The sequence below is a fragment of the Callospermophilus lateralis genome, chromosome 9 (genome assembly GCF_048772815.1).
Source record: "Callospermophilus lateralis isolate mCalLat2 chromosome 9, mCalLat2.hap1, whole genome shotgun sequence".
Lineage (NCBI taxonomy): Eukaryota > Metazoa > Chordata > Mammalia > Rodentia > Sciuridae > Callospermophilus > Callospermophilus lateralis.
Window position 1 is genome coordinate 14,693,432 of NC_135313.1, and position 27,410 is coordinate 14,720,841.

The 27,410-nt window shown below is 36.1% G+C and overlaps 1 protein-coding gene across 2 annotated transcripts in view; it reads right to left on the bottom strand.

Annotated features, from left to right (window-relative positions):
- Acsl3 (acyl-CoA synthetase long chain family member 3) overlaps positions 1-27,410 on the bottom strand; it is a 66,036-nt gene that overhangs the window by 23,166 nt on the left and 15,460 nt on the right. Inside the window, exons 2-3 of one of the 2 annotated variants that reach the window (XM_076865600.2) lie at positions 20,679-20,736; positions 3,041-3,458 (exon numbers count right to left, since the gene is read on the bottom strand). In XM_076865600.2, the coding sequence (XP_076721715.2) occupies positions 3,041-3,418 (378 nt within the window). In that variant the 5' untranslated portion in view covers positions 3,419-3,458; positions 20,679-20,736. The remainder of the gene's footprint in view (positions 1-3,040; positions 3,459-20,678; positions 20,737-27,410) is intronic. The other variant, XM_076865601.2, reaches the window with a different exon arrangement.

Consider the following 27,410-nt stretch of genomic DNA (forward strand, 5'->3'; position numbering starts at 1 on the left):
ATGGTCACTTACTTTAAAAGAAAACTATAAAAATACAATGGTGACAACATAGAGAACATACTATAAGATAAAAGCATACAAATGCGTAACCATTCAGGACTCAGAAGGATGAGACAGTCTAGTGAGGATCAAGCTTACAGACAGCTGAGTCAAACCTTTTTATTAAGTACTAGGTCCTTTTTTCCTTTCACTATTTGGGAAAGAACTATTCAAAAATTGTGCTTTATCCGGGGGTTAGGGTTGTGGCTCAGTGATAGAGCACTTGCCTGGCATGGGTGAGGCAGTGTTTTGTCCATCTACAACTTATCAAGAAAATCCATCTAGCTTCATTTAGCTTCTATGCACTCTAAATAAAAGATCTTGCTTGAGCAACTTGGTACCCAATGTGCCTTTCATAAATAAAATGGCAAGAAAAAGAACAAGTTTCAAAGGGAAAACCAAGAAGAAACAGATATAATACCAAACCACAGATCCTGGCCAAGAGATCCATTACTTTTTACATGAATTATGATGTTAAAGTTCTTACAAATCGGGAAGTAAATATCACACACATACACATTAAAGGATAAAAAAAAAATGACTGGAGGAAGAGGCAACACAAAGGAAGGCAGTGAGGAAAAGAAAGTGAGGTCAATTTATAAGGACAGAAATAAGTGTTTCTATTATCTTTTTTGGATCAATTTATAAGGAATGTCAGTAAAGTCTTCTGTGAGCACTATGATAATATAATCCTCTAATATGTAACAAATACACAAGAAAAAAGTTAAAAGTATTTCAGATATTTAGCTCAAAAACTATCTGAACCCAGACGTGTGGTCTTTTCCATTTCTGATATGTTCATTTTTTGCAACTCTTTTCTATTCAGGTTCACATGCATTTTTAAAGTTGCTCTGAAATCCAATCTTTCACAGTTCTTCATTTCAACAAAACATTATTGCTGCTGGTACAGTGAGAATCAGGTGATACACACACACACACACACACACACACACACACACACACACACCTGCCAAGATGTTTATCTTGCTATATAGTTTTATAAAACATAGAGCTTGGAAGAATGGGCAAATAGTCATGAAAAGGCTCACCAAGCCTCAAAATCATAGCAGAATTTGCTCTGTGCCTTTGTTTCTCAGTTTGTGCAAAACAAAGCTATGAAGTTCACAAATGGGAATATAGCTCAGTGGTAGAGTGCTTGCCTCGCATGCATGAGACCCTGGGTTGGATTCCTACCATTGCAAAAAAAAAAAAAAAAAATACATAAAATAAAATCATTATTTTGAAATAAGGTTTGTAAGGGTATGGTATACAATATTTATAGCTTTGCTTTACCATATCAGATACATCCCAGCTTAAACAAGCCCTAAAAGTGTTGCCTCCCAAAGCCTTCAAGTATGGTAATCATTTTAATGAAAATATTTCATCAAAAGTATATCTTCTAACCCTCCTGCTGAGCTATCTTTGTTGAGCTATCTTTGTTTTGATCGGTGGCAGGGTGGCAGGGTAGTAGGCACAAAGGACAGAAGTCAGGATACTTAATACCCTGTCATGACAAAGGCTGTTACAATCACAATACAATGGGTTTAACATGGGCCGGGAAGCCCAGAATGTTTAACATGTAGCTGAGATACCCACCTCCTCTCCTGTGTGCCACAAGGCAACACAGGGCCAAGAGAAATGCAAGGCTTAGCTAACTGGTGGCCAAGCACACTTTCTTCTCTAGGAAGATCAAAAGAAAAGATCTGCTTCATTTATTACACACAAAACCTAAAAAATTAGTTCTACTTTCCCAATGAACTTGATTTCAGACAAGAAAAATATTCCATTTTTTTAGTCAGTCTATATACAACCTTTTGAACAGTTTGAGGCAAATACTAACAATAGGGTGAATCTTCTTGACATAAGGAAACTTAAATAAAACTTCCTATACTGAATAGAGCCTCATAATATTGTACTATAGACAGAAAAGACTGCTGATTAAAAACAGTATGTCTCGATGTCTAACCTTTTTTATTTTAGTACAAAAACTTCCTGCTTTGTGGAATCTATGCATACAGCAGGGTAGAGTTACCTAACCCATCTCTGCCTCAATGCTATAATCTGAAGAGACATTAATATTAATTCTTAGGGTCATTTAAACTCTAGAAAGTTGATGAATGTAAAGATCTCAAAACAGCTTGGCTCATAAAAAATAACAACAAATGTGATGATCATTATCTCCATATTAAAGATAAAAGAACTGAGGCAAATTTGACTTTTCCAAAGTCACAGACCAGTAAGAGGCAAAGATAAAATTCAAATCTACAGTCTGCATCTGGAGTCCAGGCTTTGTCCCCACCTTCAAACACCACTGGGAATTGAACCCAGGGGCACCACTGTGCTACATCCCCAGCCCGTTTTGGGGGTTTTGATTTTGTTTTTAATTTTGTGAGAGGGTCTTGAGTTTCCAAGGCCAGCTTGGAACTTGCAATCCTCCTGCTTTGGCTTCCCGGTCACTGGGATTACAGGCAGGATTCCAGGCCCTTAATAACTATGTTTCTCTAACTCTGGGGACAGCTTGTTCTGTTTCAAATCAATAATGGCAGGTTCCTCTATAGTTATAAAAAGATATTTTTTAAACCATGCAATTGCCATAATCAAAGTATTAAGACATTATGCACCCACAGAAACCCACATGAAAATCAGAAACAGAAGGTCCACACCCAAAATATGGAGGTATCTCAAGTACCCAGGTGCTTCTGGAAACCAGGGAATACAGTTTCATAGCCAAAACTACAAGACATTCTATTCTAAGCCCTGTGAGATAATCAGATTCAAAAAAGCCCCAGAGCAGGGGGCATTCTAAATATCTTTCTGAAAACTGCAGAATAAATTAGGCTTGTGAGGTTCAGAAAGATGAAAACATAGTCTAGTCCCTTTTCCCCTCCAACATCAGCAAATTCCAGCAGGAGAAGGCTGTGCTTGTCACTTGTCCCTTGCCACCACTTCTAAAGTACATTGTATTCAGAGGGAAGTCAAAAGCAATGAAATATTACCTTACCTTTTTAAAAAGTTTTCCATTTGGTTGTATTTCATCTTCCTCGTTTAACATTTCACGTGTTCCCAAGAGTCTTTTGTCCTTAAATTTGTTTTTTGCATACATAAAAATTTTATCTAGTGTGTCACATCCAGGGTACAATACTGAAACCAAACCATCTAAACTATTAATAGCTCTGTATGCAGACTCAGGGTTTGAATTTACAGGCTTTGCTTTAATTTGGTTTGATTTCTCTTGTCTTGACTCAGATAAAAAATAAAATGGAATATATGTTATAATAGTATAAAGTAATATTATAAAATGTATGAAATACAAAAGAATGGGATTGATAGTCTGTTTTAGCTTCATGGTAGATGATTTTGAAGACACTTGGTTATTCATAAGTGTTCAAGAAGTAGAATTAACAGGTTTCAACAAGAATCTAGAAGGAAGGAAAAGACATTAGTTTGAAATTATTTTAAAAATAATAAAGAACAGTTCTTCATATTAGTCAAGCAAACAAACTTTCCCAATCAGGCAGGAATTAATATTCTGTCCCCTACCAATATCCTGAAGCTTCTAATAGTCTCATTTGTACCAAATTCAGTAACAATGAAATTAGAGAAGTTTCCACATCACACTGTAAACTGGTGGCCTTTCCAACCTAACCCTTCCTAGTAGTTAAGTAGGGAGCAAGCCAGAAAGGGATGGGGGAACAAAAATTTACTTATTTCCTGTCCTTTAGCATCCCACTACATTAAAGACGGCAAATATTGTGCATAAATGCCACATTCTTCTCTTTCATGACTCAATCCCTGCACTCTTACCCTGTGAACACCATTCTCACTCTAGCAAGTACTGAAGTTGGCAAACATGTAAAATTCATTTTTCATAGTACTTCTAAATATCTGCCAACTTAGGCACTAAAATGAAGCAACAAGGCGATAAACTGCGGTCATTTTATACTCTTCATTCATCAAATTTATTGAAACTTTACTGTGTTAGATACTGTTCTAGGATGTGAGCTGCTCTAGCTGCAACATCTGTCACCCCACTGATCACCAGGTTGATTCAGCTCATCTGGCTGGTTAGGTGGGTATCCCCTCCCTCCTCACTACTCCACCTGTGTCCCTCCTGAAGCTGCACGCTCAGTTAAAGAGAATGAAGAGGATAAACTTTCCCAATGAAGGAGGGCTGTTCTTCAATCAAGGGTACAGGAGGAGCTGTGCTTCCCTGATAGAACCTCCAAACAGGCTCTCAAGACAGTATTCTAAATATGGGTAATACAATGGTGAACAAAACAGACAAAGTCCCTGCTCTTAAGAGACCCACACTTTTACTGGGAGAGGGAGACAAGCAAATGCATACATGTGTATGTACACATGCCCAATGGTATTAAATGCTATTAGGAAAAAAATAAACCCAAGTAAGTGAAAGATAAAATGATGGAGACAATGTTGGAAAGGTAATTTGTATGGAAACTTAGGGAAAGCTTCCCTGGCTCTAAACAGAGACTCAGAAGGAAAAGAGTGTTCCATGTGCCTATACGGAGATGAAGAGTGCCCTAGGCAGAGGAAATACCATTGTGTGGTACATGGGGAATAATGTCATTCTTGAAAAAAACTGAAGCAAACTACTAACTCGTTGTCTGCCCTGATCCAAATCCTGGACTATGAGTTCACCTCAGCTCCACGTTACAAAAATTCTATTCCAGCAAAGTGTAGTTAAGAGATCTGAGGAATCCCTTCTTTAACCCAATCTCCACTTATAAGACAAGAGTTCTATCCCAGGTGCAGCAGGACAAGAACGATGAGTACAGATTATTATTTTTTTAAGTGCATCATGGATATATGTGTGTGTGTGTGTGTGTGTATATATATACGTATATATACACATATATATACACATATATACATATATACACATATATACATATGTATACACACATATACATATATACACATATATACATATGTATACACACATATATACACATATACACATATATACACACATATATATATACACGTATACACACATATATACACACATATATACATATATATATATATATATATATATATCAGTAGTGTTCATTTTAACATATTAATCAATGCACATAACATAGTTCTGTCCATTTCAGTCCTTAGTACTACCCTATTTCCTCCCATCTTCCCTCCCCCTGATCCCCTTCCTCTATTCTATTTATTTTTAATGGATGCAGTTATATATAAAATTGAAATGCATTGTGATATATTCATACATGCACCTAGCTTAGTTTGATCAACTTCATTCCCCAGTTCTTCCCCTCCCTCTTCCCCCTCCCTCCTTCTTGGTTCCCTTCTTCTACTCTACTGATCTCCCTTCTATTTTCACAAGATCCATTTTGTTCCTTACTTTCTAACTTCCACACATGAAGAAATAATATTTGACTCTGAGTCTGACTTATTTCACTTAACATGATGCACTCCAGTTCTAACCATTTAACAGTAAATAACAATTTCATTGTTCTTTATGGATGAGCAAACTCCATTGTGTATATATACCATATTTTCTTTATTCATTCATCTACTGATGCACACCTAGGCTGGTTCCATAATTTGGCTACCATTGACTGTGTTGCTACAAACAATGGCATGCATGTATTACAACAGTGTGCTGCTTTTAGTTCTTTAGGATAAATACCACAGAGTGGAATAGCTGGGTAATATGGTGGTTCTGTTCCTAATCTTTTGAAGGATCCCTATACTGCTTTCCAAAATGATTTTAGTTCGCTTTTAAGGCAGAGGTTCCAGGCAGGTAGAGAAACTCCAAACTGACATCAGCACCTAAATCCATGGCCTAGCATACCACTCATAAGCAGAGAAGAAAAACCAAGCCACTGCCCCAGCCTCCATATCAATGGCATAGAGGTTCTGCACAGGCCAGAGACACAGGCAGTAAGAACAGAAAACTCCTTAGTAATTTCTAAGATTGACTTTATGTGGAACAGAAAATGGAGTAGTTCATGTCTGATGGCACTGTCAAAAATTACAAACACTTTGGTGGTGAGCAATTAACACGAAGTTGATGGCAACATGAAAGCATTTAAGTAAAAGAATAAGCCAATCAAATTTTTAACAGAAAACCAGGAAGAACCCTCTAAGATTCCTGAAAAACTCAAAAGACCAGCCTCTGGTACAACCCCTATGAAAAGGCATGTATTTTAAGGAGCTATTTATGGCCCAGAGCTCTGTCCAAAAGGATTTAAAAAAAAAAAAAAAATCACCCAACAATTAATTAGTAAAGAATAACTGCTGGTTGTGATACCAACAGAGACAGAATACTTACAAACTTAACAAGGAAAGCAGAGAAAGAGACAGTTAAAGTGAACTCTGCTAAAACTGCTGTCAGCACTTGAGAAGGGAAGACTGTGTGCGGGCCCAAGAATGTGCCCTCAGAGGAGTAGTATCAGTATACTATGCAAGAAAGAAAAAACTCAGTGAACTAGTTTAACCAAGTCATTAAGCAAACAAACACCACAATAGCAAGAAGTCCTGGAAGAAAAGGGAGATCACTAATCAGAGTTGTTATACAATACCATCTAAAATGTCCAGTTTACAACACAAAATTATGAGGCATGCAAACAAATAGCAAATATGACACATATAAAATGGAAGCAAGCAGGCAGAAGTTGTCCCTGAGAAGACTCAGATGTCAGACTTAATTTAAAAGAGATCAAAGCATGAATACGTTCAAGGAAATAAAGAAAACTGTGCTTTAAAAATTAAAAATCCAATTCTCTTACAAGATAAGAAACACCTCCAAATTTGCTCATGCACAACTGGGGAGAAGCTAGGACTCCAAATGGGGCCCAGGTTCTGTTCACCCTCCCAGGCTGTTTTCTTAGACAACATACCGTATAATATTTTGAAAACCAGTCCAAAGAATATGGATCATTGCCATAAAGGTCATGGAGAGACAATGAAGGTCTCCATTCAGGAAAATGGCACATAAAACAAATGGTCTTGCTATTTTGAGGACATCAGAGTAACAAAACAACAACAACAAAAAAATGTACACTAATAACCAGGAGAATGATATTATTTAACTAAGTACTCTGAAATTTATTTTCATGAATGGGTGCTGAATTTTGTCAAAGGTTACTGAGATGACTAAGTGATTTTTGTCCATAATTCTATTTATGTGGTGAATTACATTTATTGACTTGCATATATTAAGCCATCAATGCAACCCTGAAATAACACCTACTTGGTTATGATGTACACTCTTCTTAGTATATTACTGAATATAATTTGCTAGTATTTTATTAAGGATTTTTTATTTATTAAGGATTTTTCATTAGGCATACTGGTCTTTAGTTTTCTTTCCTTGATGTATCCTTATCTGGATTGGGTATTAGGGTGATACTGGCCTCATAAAATGAATCTGAAAGAGTCCTATCCCTTTTTATTTAATGGAATTATTTGAGGAGCACTGGCATTATTTCTTCTTTAAATGTCTGGTAGAATTCACCTGAGAATTCACTGGTCCTGAACTTCTTTGTTGGAAGGCTTTTATTACTGTTTCTACCTCACTGCAAGTCACTGGGCTGTTTAGGCTTTCTCTGTCCTCTTGGTTCAACTGTGGCAGGTCATGTGTCTAGAAATGTATCCAATTCTTCTAGTGGAGTGTAGTTTTCCAAAATAGTCCCTAATCATCCTCTGGATTTCTCTGATGTCTGTGGTGATTTTTCCTCTTTCATTTATTTTTTTAATATTTATTTTGTAGTTGTAGTTGGACACATAACTTTATTTTATTTATTTATATGTGGTGCTGAGGATCAAACTCAGGGCCTTGCACATTCAAGGCTAGCACTCCACCACTGAGACATAACCCCAGCCCCTCCTCTTTCATTTCTAATTTCATTAATTTGGGTCTTCTTTTTCTTTTGGTTAGTTTAGCTAAGGACTTATCAATCTTGTTTACCTTTCTGTTTCTAAAATTTAACTTTCCAAGTTTGCATTTTGAACTTAAAATATCATGATTTAACTTAAAAACTATTCATAAAATCATAAGAAATCCATTAAAAAGCAATTCAAATATAGGATTCAGCAAGATTGTAGGGATACAAGATTGTGTTATTATGAAAGAATGATATAGATAGTGCATATCTGGTCTTCATTCCTGGTTCCTGGCACAGAAGTCCTAAAATCCTTGGAGTTTCTGAGTGATAAGGGTCTTTTATTATTCCATAACACACACTTTACCTCAAATTTTATTAATGAAGTGACTGTTGGAGGATGGGGGCTAGTTACCACCAAGGGGCTAGTTGCTAGTAGCTACATGACTAGAACTGGAGCTTTCAACCCTATCTCTTACCTATGGGGAATAATGACGGGCTGGAGATTGAGCTAATACCAATGTCCAATGATTTCATCAATTATGTAACAGAATCTGTAAAAATCCTAAACAATGTGCTATGGAGTGGCACACCGCAGTTCCACATGTACTAAAGCCCTGCACTCCAGAGACCCTTTCAGACTTCAACCTATGTACTTGGTCATGTGGCTTCATCTGTATCCTTTATTATATTCTTTATAATAAACTGGCAATTGGAAATAAAGTGTTTCTTGAGTATATTACAGCAAATTATCAAACTTGACAAGAAGGCTAGCTCCCAATTTTTGTAGCCACATCAGAGAGCAGTGTGGGTGACCTGGGGACCCACTACTTGTAATTAGTGTCTGAAGGACAAGGACAATCCTGTCAGAATGAGTCCTTAACCTATGAAACATGTGCTAACTCTGGGTAACTGTCAGAACTAAAGTAAAATGTACCCCATTGGTATCCAGAGAACTGGAGAAGTGTTTGATGTAGAAAATCCATACCTTTGGTGTCAGAAATGTTCTGACAAGAGATAAGAGATATCCTTTTACCTTTAAGGATGTACAAGCTAAGAACTGATAAACAATGCTAAAATAAAAGCAAAGATAGTTTTACTTGGTACAAAACAAATTTGCCAATCAAGAAACACAGGCTCAGAACAAGCATACACCAAAGAAAGTGAACTTGGTCTTTTTTAACAATACGTGGATCCATGCAGCTTGGCATCATTCTTTGGGGGAGGTAAGCAAGACTGAGATAAGTTGGAAACTGATGCAAATTAGGTGATGGTAAAAATTTTTAAGTCCACTGAAATTGCCAGGTCAGGAGGCAAAACTGAACTCTGTTATTTCTCCATCCTTGCAAGATATTAGGTTTGGGAAAATAGCTCCCTCTGGTGGAATCAGTTTCTAACATGGTATCTAACATGGTCATCTATCTCTTTTCAGCAAATCTCTGGCTCAGAAAAGGTTCTGCTCTCCTTTTGTAGCTTCTACAATCTCCTCTGTGTGTAGTGGGGCCCGGGCGGTTGGGGGAGAGTGGTATTGGGGATTGAACCCTGGGCATTCTGCCACTAAACTGTATCCCTAGCCCTTCATATCTTTTATTTTGAGACATGGTCTCACCAAGTTGCCAAAGCTGACCTAAAACTTGCAATTCTTCTGCCTTAGCCTCCAGAGTAACTGGGATTACTCGTGTGCACCACAGCACACAGCTTCCATTTTGATTTTTATATTCTACTATCAGATAAATATAGAAAAGTCAATTTATGTTTATATACTAGCAATGACAAATAAGAAAATGAAATTAAAGTAACAATTATATTTATAATATTAGAAATAATACTTAGATAATAATACTCTTAAATAATACTTAGATAATAATACTCTTAACTATATCAAGAACTATAAAATTTGTACCCTGAAAACCACAAAACATTGTTCAAGGATATTAAAGAAGACATAAATAAATAGAAAAATATCCCCTGTTCACAGACTAGAGGATTTAATGTTAAAATGGCAATATGCCTTGGGGCTGGAGCTGTAACTCAGTGGCAGAGTACGTGCCTAGCATGTGTGAGGCTCTGGGGTTGATCGTCAGCACCGCATTCAAAAATAAATAATAAAAATAATAATAATAAATGGCAATATGCCTCAAATCAATATATAGACTCATTAAAATTTCAGCTGTTTTTTTTTTTTCAGAAACTGGTAAATTGATCCTATACAATTCATATGGAATCTCAAATTATCTAATACAGCTAAAACAATTTAAAAAAAGAATGAACTTGAAGAACCTATATATTTTCATTCCAAAACTTATCACAAAGCAACTGTAATCATCATAATGAGGGTATTAGGAAAAGGACAGACATACTGATCAGTGGAACAGATCTTCAAGTCCAGAAATAAACACTTATATTATGGACAACTGGATTTCAAAAGGGTGACAGTATTTAGAGAAAGAACAGTCTTTTCAACAAATGACACTACAACAAATAAATATCAACATAAGAGAATAAAGTTGGACCTCCTTCCTTATACCATATAAAAAAATTAACAATAATGGATCATAGGCATAATATAAAATAAATCATAGGTTAAAATATAAAACTTTTTGTAAGTATTAATCACTGAGCATAAATAGCACTTCAGGAAGAATGCAGTAAAAAACACAAATAACAATTTATTAAAATCATGAAAATTAAGTGAGGACAGGGATAGGAAAAAAGGGGCTTGAACAAGTACCAGAAGCAGCATGTGTTCAGGAGGCAATATGTAAACCAGGCCCAGTACACATCTGTAATCCCAGCTACCCAGGTGAAGTAAGATGGAGGTGGAATTTTTATTTTAGAAAAATTAGGTAGAATTATGAACCTTTGGCAAATTGCACCCTATTTATTGGCTATAGAAAAATGTAAAGAACTTAGAAATCTAGTCAAGGGCAATTTTTCATATTTCTACATTTGTATTAACTCTGAAAAGTAAACACATCTGTCAATCTTTTCTTTCTAGGTTGCCAGTCTAACTGGTTTTATCTATCCAAAGATTAAGCTAATAGACTCATATTTTTTCTAGTATTTACATAATTTTTCATCCAGATTTTTTAAAATTTTTTTTAGTTGTTGATGGGTCATAGTTTATTCATTTATTTATATGTGATGCTGAGAATCAAACCCAGTGCCTCACACATGAGGCAAGGGTTCTACCACTGAGCCACAGCCCCAGCCCTTCATCCAGATTTTAAAACAGACTTTACTTTCCTATAAAGAAGGTTTTTTCTCAAGAACCTCCTAAACTGTTTATTAAACAAATCAACCTTCTCCCAGTTAACCAAAATATCACCTTCACTAAAAACTTCTCATTTACCCTTGGATATTTATAACTGCTATTCTCTCTCTCTGATCTATTTTTCTACTGCTTTGCTAATATTTTACTACTCTGAATATAGATTTACAACAGTGTCTCTCAAACATGGTCCATGTACTAACCAATCACACTATTAGAATTACCTTAGAGGTTATTTGAAATAAAATTTACTCAAATATGCCTCCCTCTTCCTTACCACCCCAACAGCTAGAAAATGCAAACTCTAGTGGCGTGCGTATCTTCAAATAGAAACCACGTGAGTTTTATGTATAATAATGCTTGGGAACTACAATTTTAAAGACCATATTTTTCAAATTTTTCTCACCAATTCTCCTCCTCCATAAACTTTAAAGATTTAATAGTTTTGTAAGTTGAAACAATTTAAAAATCAAAAGGAAAACAAGACTGGGGGGGGAAAAGTAACAATGACAAAATATGAAAAGTGTCCATAAATTTAAAAAGCAACAAGAGGAAAACTGGGCTGTAGAGAAAGAAAATGCAGATGGCTAATACTCACATGACAATGTGCTTTCTTTACTTTGTAAGCAAGTGCAAAGGTGAGGAAGGGAACATGAGCAAGATGGCTGACCAGAGACGCCTGGCACACTTCCCTCCAGAGCAAAGTACCAAAACAAGGAAAAACCAGGAACTATTCCACTGGAATGTCTGAGGAAGAGCACCTGAGTGCAAGGTGGATGTGACACAGATGTTGTAAAGCACAGAAACACAAGATAGCCTCATAAAGAAGGAAGTTAAGCACAAAGCAGCTACCATCCTGTCTGTGGAGATCAACCCTGAACCAAGAACTTGAGCAAGTGGGGAATTCCCCCACACACCATAAATACCTAAGGCATTTGCTGTTGGAAAAGCCTGCAATCTTCACAAGCCTCCTAGTTACCACACCACTGCATTGCCCTGGATAAAGGGCACAGTACATCCCCCACCCTGCCAACCCCAATTAGGATCCTGATGCATAGCTCTGGAGAGTCCACCCACCCAGGGTCCCATGAAACAGCAGGGCAGCTGCACCCAGCAGTTTCATTGACCCAGCCTTGGGAATCTTCCAGGTACCCCACCTACCCAACCTTAACTCCAGAAAAGAGCGTGGCAACCCACACTGGGCAGTTTGGCCTACAGAGGTCCCAGGAACAAATGGAAAGGAAAGAGAGGACAAAGGGAACTGAGATTGTTTCTAATGATGTGATTATAATGATTCATCAGAGAATTAAGTTAAGGAAGGCAAGCAAGCACACTCATCAGCCTGAGGAGACAAAGAGTTTATCAAAAGACAGAAACAATAAACTAAGATCCTGGGTCACGTTAGAACCATAAGAGGTGACAGTCTGAGACCAATCCTTTAAATTTCGATTATAGAGAATGTGAGTTGGGTTCCTGTGGAGATCCAGGTTATGATCAGGAAGAAGGGGGTAACAAATGCAGAATGAAATACAAAATCACTTAAAGGCAGGCTGTCAAGGAAGTGAAGACCAGAGTATTGGAAAGACACTGAAATCATTCACCTCTAGAGTAACAGGAAGCCTATTATTCTGGTATTCAGCTATTTAAGGCTTTAGAAGGAAGGAGGAGGTATACATGACTACAACAAGAAGGGATAGTAAGTGGCCTAGTCTAAAGGCAAAGCTTGGAAGATATGGAAGTATTGTTTCAGTGACCAAAAAAAGAAAAAAATGAACAACTAAAAGAGGAAAACAATCTAAAGATCTACTTATCAAAGAATGACTGAGAAACTAAATGGACTGTGATGCAGCCACTTATAGAGATTTATAGGTACAATCATCCCTGTATATTAATGGGTTCTTCATCCACAGATTCAAACAATCATGGCTGAATATATTGAAACAACTTTTAATTGTGTCTAAACTGAAAATTTTATTTTTTTGTCATTATTCTCCAGTCAGTAAAGTTAAAACAACTATCTACATAGCATCGCATTGTATTAGGTATTCTATGTAATTTAAAGACTATTTAAAATATATAGGAGGATGTGCACAGGTAATAAGTTTCTTATTTCTTAAGTTCTGTAAGAAACTTAAGCATCCTCATATTTTGGTATGTACAGAGGTCTCAGAACAAATTCCCTGATGATACTGAAGGAAGAGTATACATGCATTGGCCCAGAAGGAGTCTATATCTTGCTCATTTTAGCGAAAGGGCAAGAAAAGAAAAATGCATACACAGGTACACTAGGTTATATGACTGACCACAGTGGAAAAAATAAACAAGTCAAGATTTTAAAGCAACTATCTCTAAATATATAAATTCGGGTCAAAGTACATTAATCTTGCATCATGAAAAATATAACAACTCCCTTCTTTACTATTCTCAGAATTGCTCATTAAAATAACAAGAAGAGTCAAGTTTAACAGCATTAAAAGAAAATGACCTATTATTATTTATAAAATGATAGATGAAGCAAACACCAAATCTTAAAATGTGAAACTGTGTGATAATAGATAGCTAGGTTCAAACACTTCAATGTGTTTTTAAAATGTTCTATGTAAATGATCAGCTGCATTATGTCAAGAGTTTACATCTTGTATCACCTTAATTAGTAATTGTCTAAAATCTTAATAATCAAATAGTAAGGAAGATCTTTCTCTGTGTGACCTCTATTATTTGAGATACAAGAGCGTTGGAAAAAATGAAGGAGCAGAAGGATTTTGTGTCATTGACAGAAAGGTGAGGACAGATCTTTGGATTATGGAAACAACTATACATAAAATAAGGAAGATTAATGCCCACCCACAAAATTGCTCTCAAATGATACATTTTCAGAGTGTATAAAATGATGTTAAGTAAAGTTTTACGCTAAACGGTTACTAAAGAGTATTAATAGTATCAGAGTCCCACACCTGCTCATTTTTTAAAAGAAAAAAATTTGCTGTAATTTCTTATCTGAAAACAGAGATGGCATGTTTTAGTAACAGAAAAATGGTGACTAAGGATCATATTTATATGTATATCAAATGGTTCTACTTGCTAAGATCTGTTTGCAGCTTAAGGAAGACATTTCAAGATCATTGTAAGCTTGAAAGATGCAGCACAATACCTCAATCCAAACTTGGTAGATCTGTGAAATTATTCTCTACAAAGCTGGTGAACTGAGCAAAGAAAAGAGGAGTCACCCTCAGAACTGAAGACATTTGCAGTATCCACAGGATAGAAATAAAAGTCATTAAATTCATTCTATAGCAAAAGGGTCTTCTGGGTCCCCATAAATGCAACCAACAACTCTTATTTGCTATCTGGAAAGTTTCTTTAGAGTGGCACCATAGTTCTAATGAAAATATTCACTTCTCTACCCCTAAAGTCTAAAAGCATGATAAAAATATATATTTGATTTAGGAGAATGGATTTAAAACATTCACTGACTGTATACCTTATATTGGCCTGTTTTCCATTACTATTAGAAACACCTGAGATAAATCAGTTTATGATTGGATCACTGTTTTGAAGGTTAAAGTCTATAACTGACTAGCCCCACTGCTCTGGGCCTGTGGTGGCACAGTCCAAAATGGTGGGAACATATGGCAGAGAAGAAGGCCCACTCACTTCACAGTCAGATGGAAGGAGGAAGAAATCTAGGGTCTCAAAATTCCCTTTGAAGTAAGGCCCCCACTGACTTCAAATCTCCCTGTAGGTCTCACCTCCCAAAAGAGCCATGAGCAGGGAACAAACTTTAGCACATGGGCCTTTGAGGAAACATTTAAAATCAAAACCATAGCACTCTGGTGTACCCAGCACCACCACAAGAAAGAAAAACCCAACCAGACTGAACACATGCATGGATACATACATGCAAAAATATCACACACATCTTAGCTCTGCCACCAGTACCATGATCAGGACAATAAATCTTAATTTGCTTGCCATTAATAGTGATGGGATTTAAGATTCAACTATCACAGATCAATTTTAATAATATATTCTACTGATGTCTAAAGCTCCCCAAAATCAATTATTGATAGCCACCAAATAACGAAGATATAAGTGACCTAAATAATTCCCTTTTTGGAAGGTGAGGGTGAGAGGGTTGGGAAAGTGTTCCACTGGATTTATTTTCACATTGCCCATTAAAAAAAAAAAAGTCTAAGATCCTTTTCAAGACTTCTTACCTTCTCCAATCAAACCAGATTATCTCCATGATGAGTTAGTGAATAGGTACAAGAAAGAAGATTTTAATTCCTTTTCATTTTTGAACCATATGAATGGACTATCTTAACAACAACAAATGCTTTTCTAACATGCAGTCTAAATGAAGCCAGATTTAAAATTAGGTAGTCAGTGTAGTTAGGTAAATCGGGTCTAATATCATATCAAGTGAAATCTAAAATGGAGGCCATGCTGACAATGATTCCGGAAATGCAGGACAACTCATGGAATGTTAACGAAGTCCCGGAAAGGCCCTAGGCCAAAGTCCACCCCAAAGAAATGTTAATGCAACCCAGGAAACAGCCCCCAACAGATTTGGAGATACCCCATCCCAAAGAAGTGATAATGAAGTCCTTCCTGCCCAGATTACTTGTTTGGCCCACCTGTGTCCCAACCCTTCCCCCTTACATTCCATCACCAAAACTATAAAAAGGGGAACACATTCGCCCTTCAACGATTCCACCTCTTGGGTCCCCTTCTTCCTCAGGGAGAAGTCTTTTCTGCTGTCCTTTAATAAACTTCTAATTTCTACTCTGACCTTGCCTTGGCGTACTTTTCTGGTGTTATTCTTCAACACTGGGGAAGCAAGGACTCGTCACCGGCCAAAGGCGGTAACATAAAGATAATATGCCAAGCCACAAGAACTGCTGGTTTGAAGGAGTGATCCAACAAAGAACGGACGGGCTCAGGCCTGGATTAAGTTTACAGTCAAGTAAAGGAGAACTGACTGTTTGTTTCAAACTACAACCCCCATGTACCACTGAAGACACACCAGTTTTACTGCACTGGGTAAAATCTAATTTTATACATTCATCCTGACTTCTCTGTCTATCCATTAAGTCCCTTATAAGACATAAAATAATAATAAGCAAAAGTAAGAATGATACTTAACACATCTTATATTTGAAATTGGTAGTATTCCACTTGGCATCTCTGGCTAGCTAGTCAGTTTTGGGGATCTCACTCCATGAGCTTCAATGAGTTGATTACAAAATTCATTTTTGTTTAAGATGTCATCACATGCTAAGAATATTTTCCTGTTTTTAGTACTCTGTGCTAAAATTTAAACATTTGGATTTTATAACACAGAACTACTGAATTCCACTTTCTGGATCCCACTCTAGTCCCAAAGGTAAAGAATACATTTGGATAACACTCAAAACTGTTTAACCAGTTCAACTCACACAACCATCAAATATTTAAAAGAGATGTTCCTTAACAAACTTCCCTAACAAGATACAGCAGAAGTGTCTCTGTACTTCAAAAGTGCTCTGTAGTCCACTCAGCCATCTCAGTTGCCATGAAGTGTGCTGCTAACCACCTCCAGTCCCAGCACTCAAACACTTATCCTCCAATCAGTTCTGGGTTCTGAATCATTTTGCTTCAACTTGCTCACCCACAGGAAATCCTACTCCTGTTTTTCTTTCTACTTACTTTCCCAAGCTGTATTCACCTATTATATCTAAAAAGAAGTGACATGAAGGTTTCTCCATTCAGAAGCATAACTTTTTATATTAGAATTTTGTTCAAATTTGACATGTTGAAGGGGACTGGGGAGGGATGACAAGACATGTAAAGCTGTAGGGCATGGTGTAACATGTGGGGCATGTTGCATCAGAAAAGAGGAAACCTAACTTGCTACCCACATCGTCCTGGGGCCACAAGTGGCTAAGATAGCGCCTGGCAATCAGCCAGAAGGCTTGCCTGGGTTGTGACAAAAAATCTGAGGACCTCTAGGATAGGCTCAGAACCCTTCTAACCTTGGACAGCTCCTGTCACCCATTACTGCCTGTAGGATGGGTGTACACATGAACTCTCCCCACCCTGCTGACCTTTATCCTGATTTATCCTGTACAATATATTAGCTGTGTGTGTTTTCTCAATAAACGAGCTCCCGCTTTGACTGGTCTCCCTGACGAGTCTGATTGTCCTCTGGCAGGGGAGTGCTGGGTGTGGGCGGTCAGTTGGCCTTTTCCTTTCCTGGTTGGGACGTGCTCTCCCAATCTCTCCCGCAGGTCAGGAGGGAAGGGGGGGGGTGCTAAAAACCCCGAAATCAAGCAATCATTGCATTATCCAAATGGTGGAGTAGAGAAACTAGACTCTAGTGCCCTATTCAGTAGCAAGATTTTGTATGTGCCAGCTAGACAAAAAATGAATACCTTGACTATATTAAGAAAATATTGAATAGGACTATTCACCCTGTTAGTACTATTCTTTATTTATTCCAATCATCTTTAGTAAAATGGTTATTGAGAGTGAGCTGTAGACATACTTAAGGAAAACATAAAATATTAAAATTACATAATGACATCAATCTGGCTGGCTGATAATCTACGTCTATCAGAATCCTACTCCTTTTAATTTGGTCCGCTAAGATTTCTTGAGTGTTTCCTTATCTTCTCCTTCATTCCCCTCCTGCCCAAAAAGCCCATATTTTCACCTTTATTTTGGGCAAATCAGCTAAAAAACAAAATGAATAAAAGGCAAATAACATATAGCATAACTGGAATTTATAAAAATGTTGGAGAAATACAGCTTAACTGTGGAATGAATTACCTGCATCACGACTAACATAATTTCACTTTTATATGTACTACTTAAAGACTAAATAGCTAAGAAAAAGGTTCAAACATGCAACTATTTCCTTTGGTCAAGTCTTACTATTTTGTGTTTTCCCTTTTTAATGCTTAACAGTGCTTTATTTTCTCATAAATCTTCAATTGTTTTACCACTAATAAAGCTTTTCCTAAGTCATTACTTTTTTTATTTTTTAGTTGTAGTTGGACACAATACCTTTATTCCACTTATTTATTTTTAGATGGTGCTGAGATCGAACCTAGGGTCACAACCCCAACCCATCCTAAGTCTTATTACTTTATTCATACAATGTTATCTACTTTTATGTTTTTCCCCTTTTTTTGGTGGTGGTGCTGGGGATTGAACCCAGGGCCTTGCACATGCCAGGCGAGCACTCTACCAACTGAGCTATATTATCTCCAGCCCATATGTTTTTCCTTTTTAATTCTTAACTGTGCTTTCTTTTCTCATAAATTTTCTATTGTTTTAACACTAATAAAACTTTTCCTAAACAACATGTTTCAAAACAATAGCTACTAAGATAAATAATTGTCTTCTCTCTCCTCTTTTCCATTCTCTGGTGTACCATTTTCTGGCCTCTGCAGTTTTAAGTATTCAAAATCCAGATTACATTTTTTAAAAGAGAAGATACAAGAAAAAGCAATCCCAGTTAAATTCCTATGTGGAATGTTTGGCCCAATTCTAAGAAATCTTTTCCAGTTAAACCCAACTTGCTGTTGTACCCATTCCTTTAACTTCTCATCACTTTCACATACAAATAAAAAGTTTCTGAACAATTTCTCTAATGCAGGGCTACACATATAGGTAACACTTTCTGATGCCAAGTGAACACAGAACATTGAATAGCAAAATAAGTTATTAAAAGCTGAAGGTCATTAAAAACATCTACTGTACAAAATATTTAAATATGAATTATTACTATAATCATGACAGGATGATTTTTATTATCAACAGAACTGAGAATCAAGGGAAAAAACTGAGAGTAATAAACTTGCTGAGAATCCATACATAGACTTAAACATTTTACAATAGCTGTGATGAAGGTCTATAAATTTATTCATATACAATTCTATTTCTTAATGATATCTTTGAAATTCTAAAGTCATTTTTAGATAGACTATTAAAAACATGAAATGAATATAAAATTCTGTATTTAAAAATCTGCTTTCCTAGGGTATTTAAGGAGTTTTAAATCTGACAATCTCACATAGGACATGTACCCATGTAAATCAGTTTCAGTGTTGACATCATTTCTTAATTCATGGGACTTCCGAACATAGGCAGTTCCGAATTGTGAAAGATTTGAGTTGTAGTTCCAGAATCCAAGACACTGGGTTCCCCAAGTAGTTCATGACATCCCCTTTAATTCATCACATAAATAACTTATGAAATATGACTCTGAGCTTCCTTTCCACTTTTGGTTACCTGGTCAAACCTAGGCAAAATTATGATAGGGACAAAGTTACTCTTGTCACCATACAATACCACTATTTCCCCATGTACCATTCCCTACCCCCAGTTATGTCATCCTCCTTTTACAGAAAGACCCTCAAGTGTTCTAAGTGTCCTACATTGAGCACATGTAAATGTACTAAATCTCCCAAACCCACTTCTCCATCCACCACAAGCTAGGCAATACTAATTATAATCATTTCTATAAATGCCTTACTATTTATTACCTATTTTTTAATGTCATAAGTTACCTTGGTAATTTCAATTTGATTGTAAATCTAAATTCTAATTATGTATTCTTAGCTAGGATCAAAGTTTGGTAACCTACTGACCACTAAAAGAAATTTGTTGAGGTTGAGGACTACTGTATTGTTCCAATATGTTCACTTAGTAACTTCAAAGCACTAATAGTTTTGCAACATATATCCCTCAAAGAGACACAGCAAACAATGTCTAAAGTGAAGGACATCAACAGGCAAAGTATATTCTTTTATCCAACACCCAGCTTTGTCAAAAGATGATAAAATTAGTTATGCACACAAAAGGTCTAAAAGGACACACTCCATACTGTTAAGGGGTAGGCCCTAGCAAAAGAACAAGGGAAACTATCTAATTTTATTTTCATATTACAGAATGCTAAAAACTTTCAGGTCACTTGATCCTTAAAATATTGCCCCCAATCTCACGAATCTATTTCAGAAACCATAATAACGAAAACTTTGATATATTTTGGCATGCCCAAGATTACTGTAATTATCATGTAGAACCTTCTAAAGGTTAACAAAAAGCCCATTGCTGTTTTCCTAACCTTGAAACTACCATTTCTGTTAAAATGTCCAGTTAGAAATTTATAATAACACTAATACAAATTTATAGTGTCCATCAGAGGTTGAAATGGTTAACATTAGTATAATTAGCGATAAACTTAATAAAATAAAGAGGTTACTTAGTTTATATCCTTTGTACAAACACTTAATGAAATCCAAACTGAGGAAAGGAAGGTACACAACGTTGCTAAACAATATGCTTTAATGCTCAATAGGTTTGTATGGAGTTAAAATAAGTATGAAACTACTGTCTCATAACGTTCCTAATTCTACAACACAAAATGGAAAGCGTTTTCATCAGTTTAGCCATAACTTATTTTAACTTAATATATTTTATGCTTAAAGCAATATTTCATAATAAAAAATTAAATATTTTACCAGTTGACAATGGCAGGAGGTACTAGTGCCTTCAAGATAAGGGCCTTTGGGTCACTACCTGTCAAAACAAACACATGAAGACAATAAGCATTGATCACAGTTTAGTTAAAAATATGAACCTTTCCCCAAAGATATTTTACTTCTAAAACTCACAGGAAAATTTTTGGAGAGTTTTTCTAGAAATACCTTCTATCATAATAGCAAATAATATTTTATCATGTAATCTTTCTCAAACAACAACAACAAAAGTATAGTGTATTTACTGCATATCTACTAGCATAGTCAAAATCCAATATACTGACAATACCTAATGCCGGCAAAAATGAGGAGCGAGGGCTGGAGTTGTAGCTCAGTGGTAGAGCACTTGCCCCACACACATAAGGTCCAAGGTTCAATCCTCAGCACCATAGAAAACTAAAATAAAGATATTGTGTCCATCTACAATTAAAAAAAAAATTTAAATGAGGAGCAACAGGAATTCTCATTCATTGCTCATGAGAATGAAAAATAGTATAACCACTATGGAAGAGAGAGAGAAGTGTCTTACAAAACTAATATACTCTTAACATATGATGTAGCAATCATACTTCTTGCTATTTACCAAAAAGAGGTGAAAACACGTTCACAAAAAAACATGCACATGAACCAGGTATAATGACACACACCTGTTATCCCAGCTACAGAGGATCACACAAGTTTCAGGCCAACCTCAGCACAACTCAGCAAGACCCTCCCTGTCTCAAAATAAAAAATGAAAAGGTCTGGTAATGTAGCTTGGTTACTAAAGGACCCCTGGCTTAAGTCCCCAGTACCAAAAAATAAAAGTGCACATGAATGTTTATAACAGTTTTATTCATAATCACAAACTTGGAAGCAACCAACAAATCCTTCATTAGATGGATGGATAAATAAATTGTGGTACATTCAAACAATGGAATATGATTCAATGCTAAAAAGAAAGGAATCCTATAAAGCAACCCACGAAAAGGGAAGAAATGTAAATATATATTACTAATTGAAAGAAAACAATCTAAAGACTACCTCCTGTATAATGTCAACTACATAACATTAAGGAAAAGGAAAACATATGGTGACAGTAAAAAGGATCAGTAGACACCAGAAGCTTGGAGGTAAGGAGATGAACATGTAGAGCACAAAGGATTTTAGAGCGGTGAAAATACTCTGAATGGTATGTAATGGCAGACACATCATCATACATTTGTCAAAACTCAGAGAATATCCAACACCAATAGTGAATGCTGATGTAAATAACAGACCTCCAGTGAAGGTAATGTGTCAATGCATGTTCAACTGTAACAAATGTAGCACTGGTGTGGGATGGTGATAATGAAGACAGCTGTATGTGTCCTGCAGTAAATTTCTCTTAAAACTGAGAAGAAGGTACAGAGATTTGGTTGTGACCCTAAACCTGCTTTAAAAAAAAAATAAAGTCCATTAAAAGCAAAGGACTTCCAAAATTAAAAAAAAAAAAAAAAGCAAGAGAAGATCAAATTTATTTACTCATTAAAATGATGATAATAAAGTATAATAATTACTGGGGGGGGCTGTGGATATATAGCTCAGCTGGTAGAGTGCTTGCCTTGCATGCACAAGGCGCTGGACTCAATCTGCAGAATCACCAAAAACAAAACAAAATTTAAAAAAAGAATAATAATTACTAAAATTATTCATAGCAGCATACTGTTCATAAAACACATTTTTACATTATCCCAATGTTTTTTCTCAGTCACCTATAAAGCAAATTGATTGTCATTGATAGTCATTTTTAAAAATATTTTAACACCAATCTGAAGTCACAGAGCTATAAAGCAGAGCTAAAAGTTAAATCTTTTGGATCAAACTTCAGCATACCACTGCATATTAATTTTCTCATGTTCTATAAGAGAGGAAAGAAGAAATAGGCCTTAAAGCCAGATATAACTGAGTTCAAAATCCCTGCTCTGTTTCCTATTAGCTATAACTCTAGACATGTTCAAATATCCATCTGGGAGGAAAACATCTTATAAATGTCCTTGCTAATATCTTCTGCCAGTTTCCCCATATATAAGTGAGAACGGCAACATCATTCATATCTATATTTGTACAATTTCTGTAGATAAAAGAAAGCAGACTACATTAACAGAATTTCACATACTGAAAAAACAATGGTCAACCTCATTATCACAGAAATGTAAAGTAAAACATTATCATTCTCCCCATTAATTTTCTTTTAATGAAAAAAAAATACAGGAATTGAAAAGGATATAGGGAACACAATAGAGCTTAGTACTTAGGGGGAAGTGTAACTGGTTTGGAGGGCAATTTGGCAGCATCTAGCAAAGGCTGAAAATGTAAATTCCTATGACCTAGCAAATGCCTCTTAAGAAAGTAATTTGCCCTGGAGAAAGTATGGCATATGTGTATACTTACTTTGGCCTACTTTTAATTAAATGGTCCAATGGACAGTCCCTAGTGTTTAATTAGTCTTCAAAAAGTTCCTAGACCACTGTAAAGCCTGACAAGGCAAAATGCTTTAATGTGACAAATACTGTTAGAAGAAGTGCAAAGACTATAGTACAAAATCTGACAGGCAAATGCAGTCCTCTGTCTAGGAGGAAGAAAGTCAAAGAAGTCATTATGAACTGAATACATACATTTTTGCCTAAACAGAACAATAAATAATGACAGTTGCAAAAGCACAGAGGCATACAAACAAAAGAGAAACTAGAGGGACTGAGGTTGTGGCTCAGTGGTAGAGCACTTACCTAGCACGTGTGAGGCACTGGGTTGGAGTCTTAGCACCACATATAAACAAATAAATAAATAAAGGTCCATCAGTAAATAATAAAAAAAAATTTAAAAAGAGAGAGAGAAATTAGAGAAAACTCAAAAGTACTGACAGAAAGCTAAACAAACAACCTCAGACATACCAGGCTGTAATCTCTGGAACCTGCGAACGTTACCTTATTTAAAGGATCGTTGCAGATGTGATTAAATTAAGGATTATGTGACAGGAACATGATCCTGGATTATTCAGTGAACCCTAAAACAATCACAAGTACCCTTGTAAGAGAGCAACAGAGGGATATGAGACACACATACACAGGAGATGATGTGAAACAGAAAGATTTGACAACGCTGGCCTAAGAGACTAGACTGAATGCCAACAGCCAACAGAAGCTGGAAAATATAAGGGTCAGATTCCTGCACAGAGCCTCAGAGAGTCAGAAACTCTGCTGGCACCTTGATTTGGCCCATAATACTGATTCAGACTTCTGGCCTACATCACCATAAGAGGATAAATTGCTGCTCTTTTAAGTCACCAGCATTGTGGTGATGTGTTGCAGCAGCCCTAGGAAGCAAACACAGAGCTGCCACTGCAAACGAATGCCATGCAAAGTGGCTGAGACGTCAACCAGGTTTCTGAAGAGGTTATCATTTTCATGCACAGAATGACAAAATCAGATCTATGTTTCACAATGTTAAATCTGGTGGCAGAATGGACAATTGGTGGGAAAAGAAACAGAGTAGCCATTAAAACTAAAAATCTAGACAGAAGATAAAACTTATAAATCACCAGATAGATGAGAAAAACCACTGCTTTAAAAGAAAGAGAAACAGAGGGGAAGAGGAACCTCAATGGAAATATATAATGTAGAAAGTGGGGGAAAATTTTAAATATGTATATGTAATTAATATTCAATAGGAAAGAGACTCTCATATATGTCTACAAAACAAGATTAGGATGCTACATAGAAGGAATAAAAATAAGAAAAGCTCTTGGAAATTAATAATAGCAGCTGAAATTAAAAAGTCAACATAAGTATCAGAAAATGAGATTAAGAATATTTCCCAGAAAGGAAGAAAAAAGCAAAGAGAGAAGACTAATCAAAGAATTTGACTTCTATTTAAAAATAAGGTGTCAAATGTATCTAAGAGATCCAAGTGCCACTACAAGAAGTTCTAGAGGGGCTGGGGATGTGGCTCAAGCGGTGGAGCATTCGCCTGGCATGCATGCGGCCCGGGTTCAATCCTCAGCACCACATACAGACAAAGATGCTGTGTCTGCCAAATACTGAAAAATAAATATTAAAAATTCTCTCTCTCCCTCTTTCTCACTCTCTCTCACTCTTTCTTTAAAAAAAAAAAAAAAAAGAAGTTCTAGAAAGGAAAAGTAGAAGAGGAGAGGAGGAGGAAGCGGAGGAGGAGGAGGCAGAAATCACTGAAGCAGCCTACAATAAAATACCTTGGAGCTGACAGACACTAGTCTTCAAACTTAAAGAGGAGAGCAGATGAATGATGTAAAAACTTGACCTCTTGATACAGCCTGCTGAATTCTCAGAGCACAAGGTGTAAGAATACCCTAAAGGCTTCCAAAAAGACACAAAAAGCAGATCATCTACAAATAAGGTGTGCCTGAAGTGATCAACAACAAGGATGCTTCTCAGAGTAAAAGCTGGTGTTATTAGAAAGTATAATTTGAGGGTGCTTCCAACAAATCAGGATACATTGTGGAGCTTTCCATAAAAGAATGAGAATCACACTGCAGCAAACACCTGAGCACCCTGAAGCCAGGTAGCTATGAACAATTTGCCTTAAAAGGTTTGAGGGATATTATTTTAACCTCGAATTCCACTCCCAAATAAACCGCCCATCAATTACAAGTAGAATAAAGAAATTCTCCAGACATGTAAGGACCCCAAGTCCCTCAACCATGTGAATATATGCCTTTGATAAAAGTTCTCAAAGACAGTTTTTAAGCAAGAATTGATCTCAAGTTTTATTATCTATTTTACAAGCATACATATGATGCTAATTCCAAAACTCAACATAAGCACACAGGACAACCACTCTAGGGAAAAAAATCTCCAAACACCAGCAGATCTAGTCTAGCAGAGTTAAAAGAATACTACACCACTGCAGGTGGATCTCCATTTCAAAGCCAGCCTCTGCTAAGCAACTCAGTGAGACCCTGTCTCTAAATAAAATATAAAATAGAGCTGAGAATTTGGCTCAGTGGTCAAGTGCCCCTGAATTCAATCCCCAGTGCCCTCCCCCAAAAAATACTACATCACATTTAAACATGGTTTGTTTACAAGTATAAAGTTGCTTCACAACTAGGACTCCACAATTATCATTCTCTATATTAAAAGGCTAAATGGGAGGGAAAAGAAGGTATAAAATTAAAAAATAAAAGAAGGAATAAAAATAAGAAAAAGCTCTTAGAAATTAATAGTAGCAGCTGAAATTAAAAAGTCAACATAAGTATCAGAAAACTTTTTATGTTTTTTCCTATATAGTATTAACAGCCAGTTAGCAAATAAAAAGAAACAAGATCTTAGTCACAACAACAAAAACCCTTAAAACATTTCATGTTATAAAACACCCATACCAGGACACCCATACATCCCCTGTGATCATGTCAGTGTATGTTTTTTAGACATATTTAAGATAAGTAATATAAATCATTAACTTTAATAGATACTTTTTCAATTTTTTAAAATTTGTTCTAATTAGTTATATATGACATAGAATGCATTTTGACATATCATACATAAATAAACTTCTCATTCTTCTGGTTGTACATGATGTAGAATTACACCAGTCATGTAATCATATATGCACATAGGGTAATAATGTCCCATTCATTCAAAACTGTCCTATCCACCCCCAAACCCCCTCCCCTCCCTTCACTCCCCTTTGTCTAATCTAAAGTACCTGTTCTTCCCTACCCTGACCTTATTGTGAATCAGCATCCACACACCAGAGAAAACATTCGGCCTTTGGTTCTTTGGAATTTCTTATTTCGCTTAGCACGATAGTCTCCAGCTCTTCCCATTTACTGGCAAATGACATAATTTTATTCTTCTTTAAGGTTGAGTAATATTCCATTGTGTATATATTTTTTTAATCCACTCATCTGCTGAAGGACATCTAGGTTGGTTCCATAGTTTAGCTATTGTGAATTGAGCTGCTATAAACACTGATGTAACTATATCATTATAGTATGCTGATTTTAAGTTCTTTAGGTAGAAATTCAGGAGTGGGATAACTGGGTCAAATGGTGGTGCCATTCCAAATTTTCTGTGGAATCTTCACACTGCTTTCCAGAGTGGTTGCATCAGTTTGCAGCCCCACCAGCAATGTATGAGTGAACCCTTTTCCTCACATCCTCTCCAACATTTATTGTTGCTTGTATTCTTGATGATTGCCATTCTGACTGGAATGAGTTGAAATCTCAGTGTAGCTTTGATTTGCATTTCTCTAACTGCTAGAGATGTTGAACGTTTTCTCATATATTTGTTGGTTGATTGTATTTCTTCTTCTGTGAAGTGTATGTTCAGATCCTTAGCCAATTTACTGATTGGGTTATTTGGATATTTTGGTGTTAAGGTTTTTGAATTTAAAAGATACTTCTTAACAAAAGAAAACTATCCAAAAAAAAAGAGTATTTATCAGAAATGAACAAAAGCAATTTCCATTAAAGTAAAACTAAGACAAGGAAGCTCACTATGAACATAACTACTGTATATTATTAAGAAGACTCTAAAACATGCTATCCAATGAATTAACAACTAACCACAGCACTACTGAGCACTTGGGATGAGGCTTGTCCAAACTGAAGTATACTCAAAGTGTAAAATACACAGAGGTTCCAAAGACTAAGTTTTAAAAAAGGAATATAAAATTGATCATTAGTAAGTTTTGTACTAGTTACACTGAAATATTATG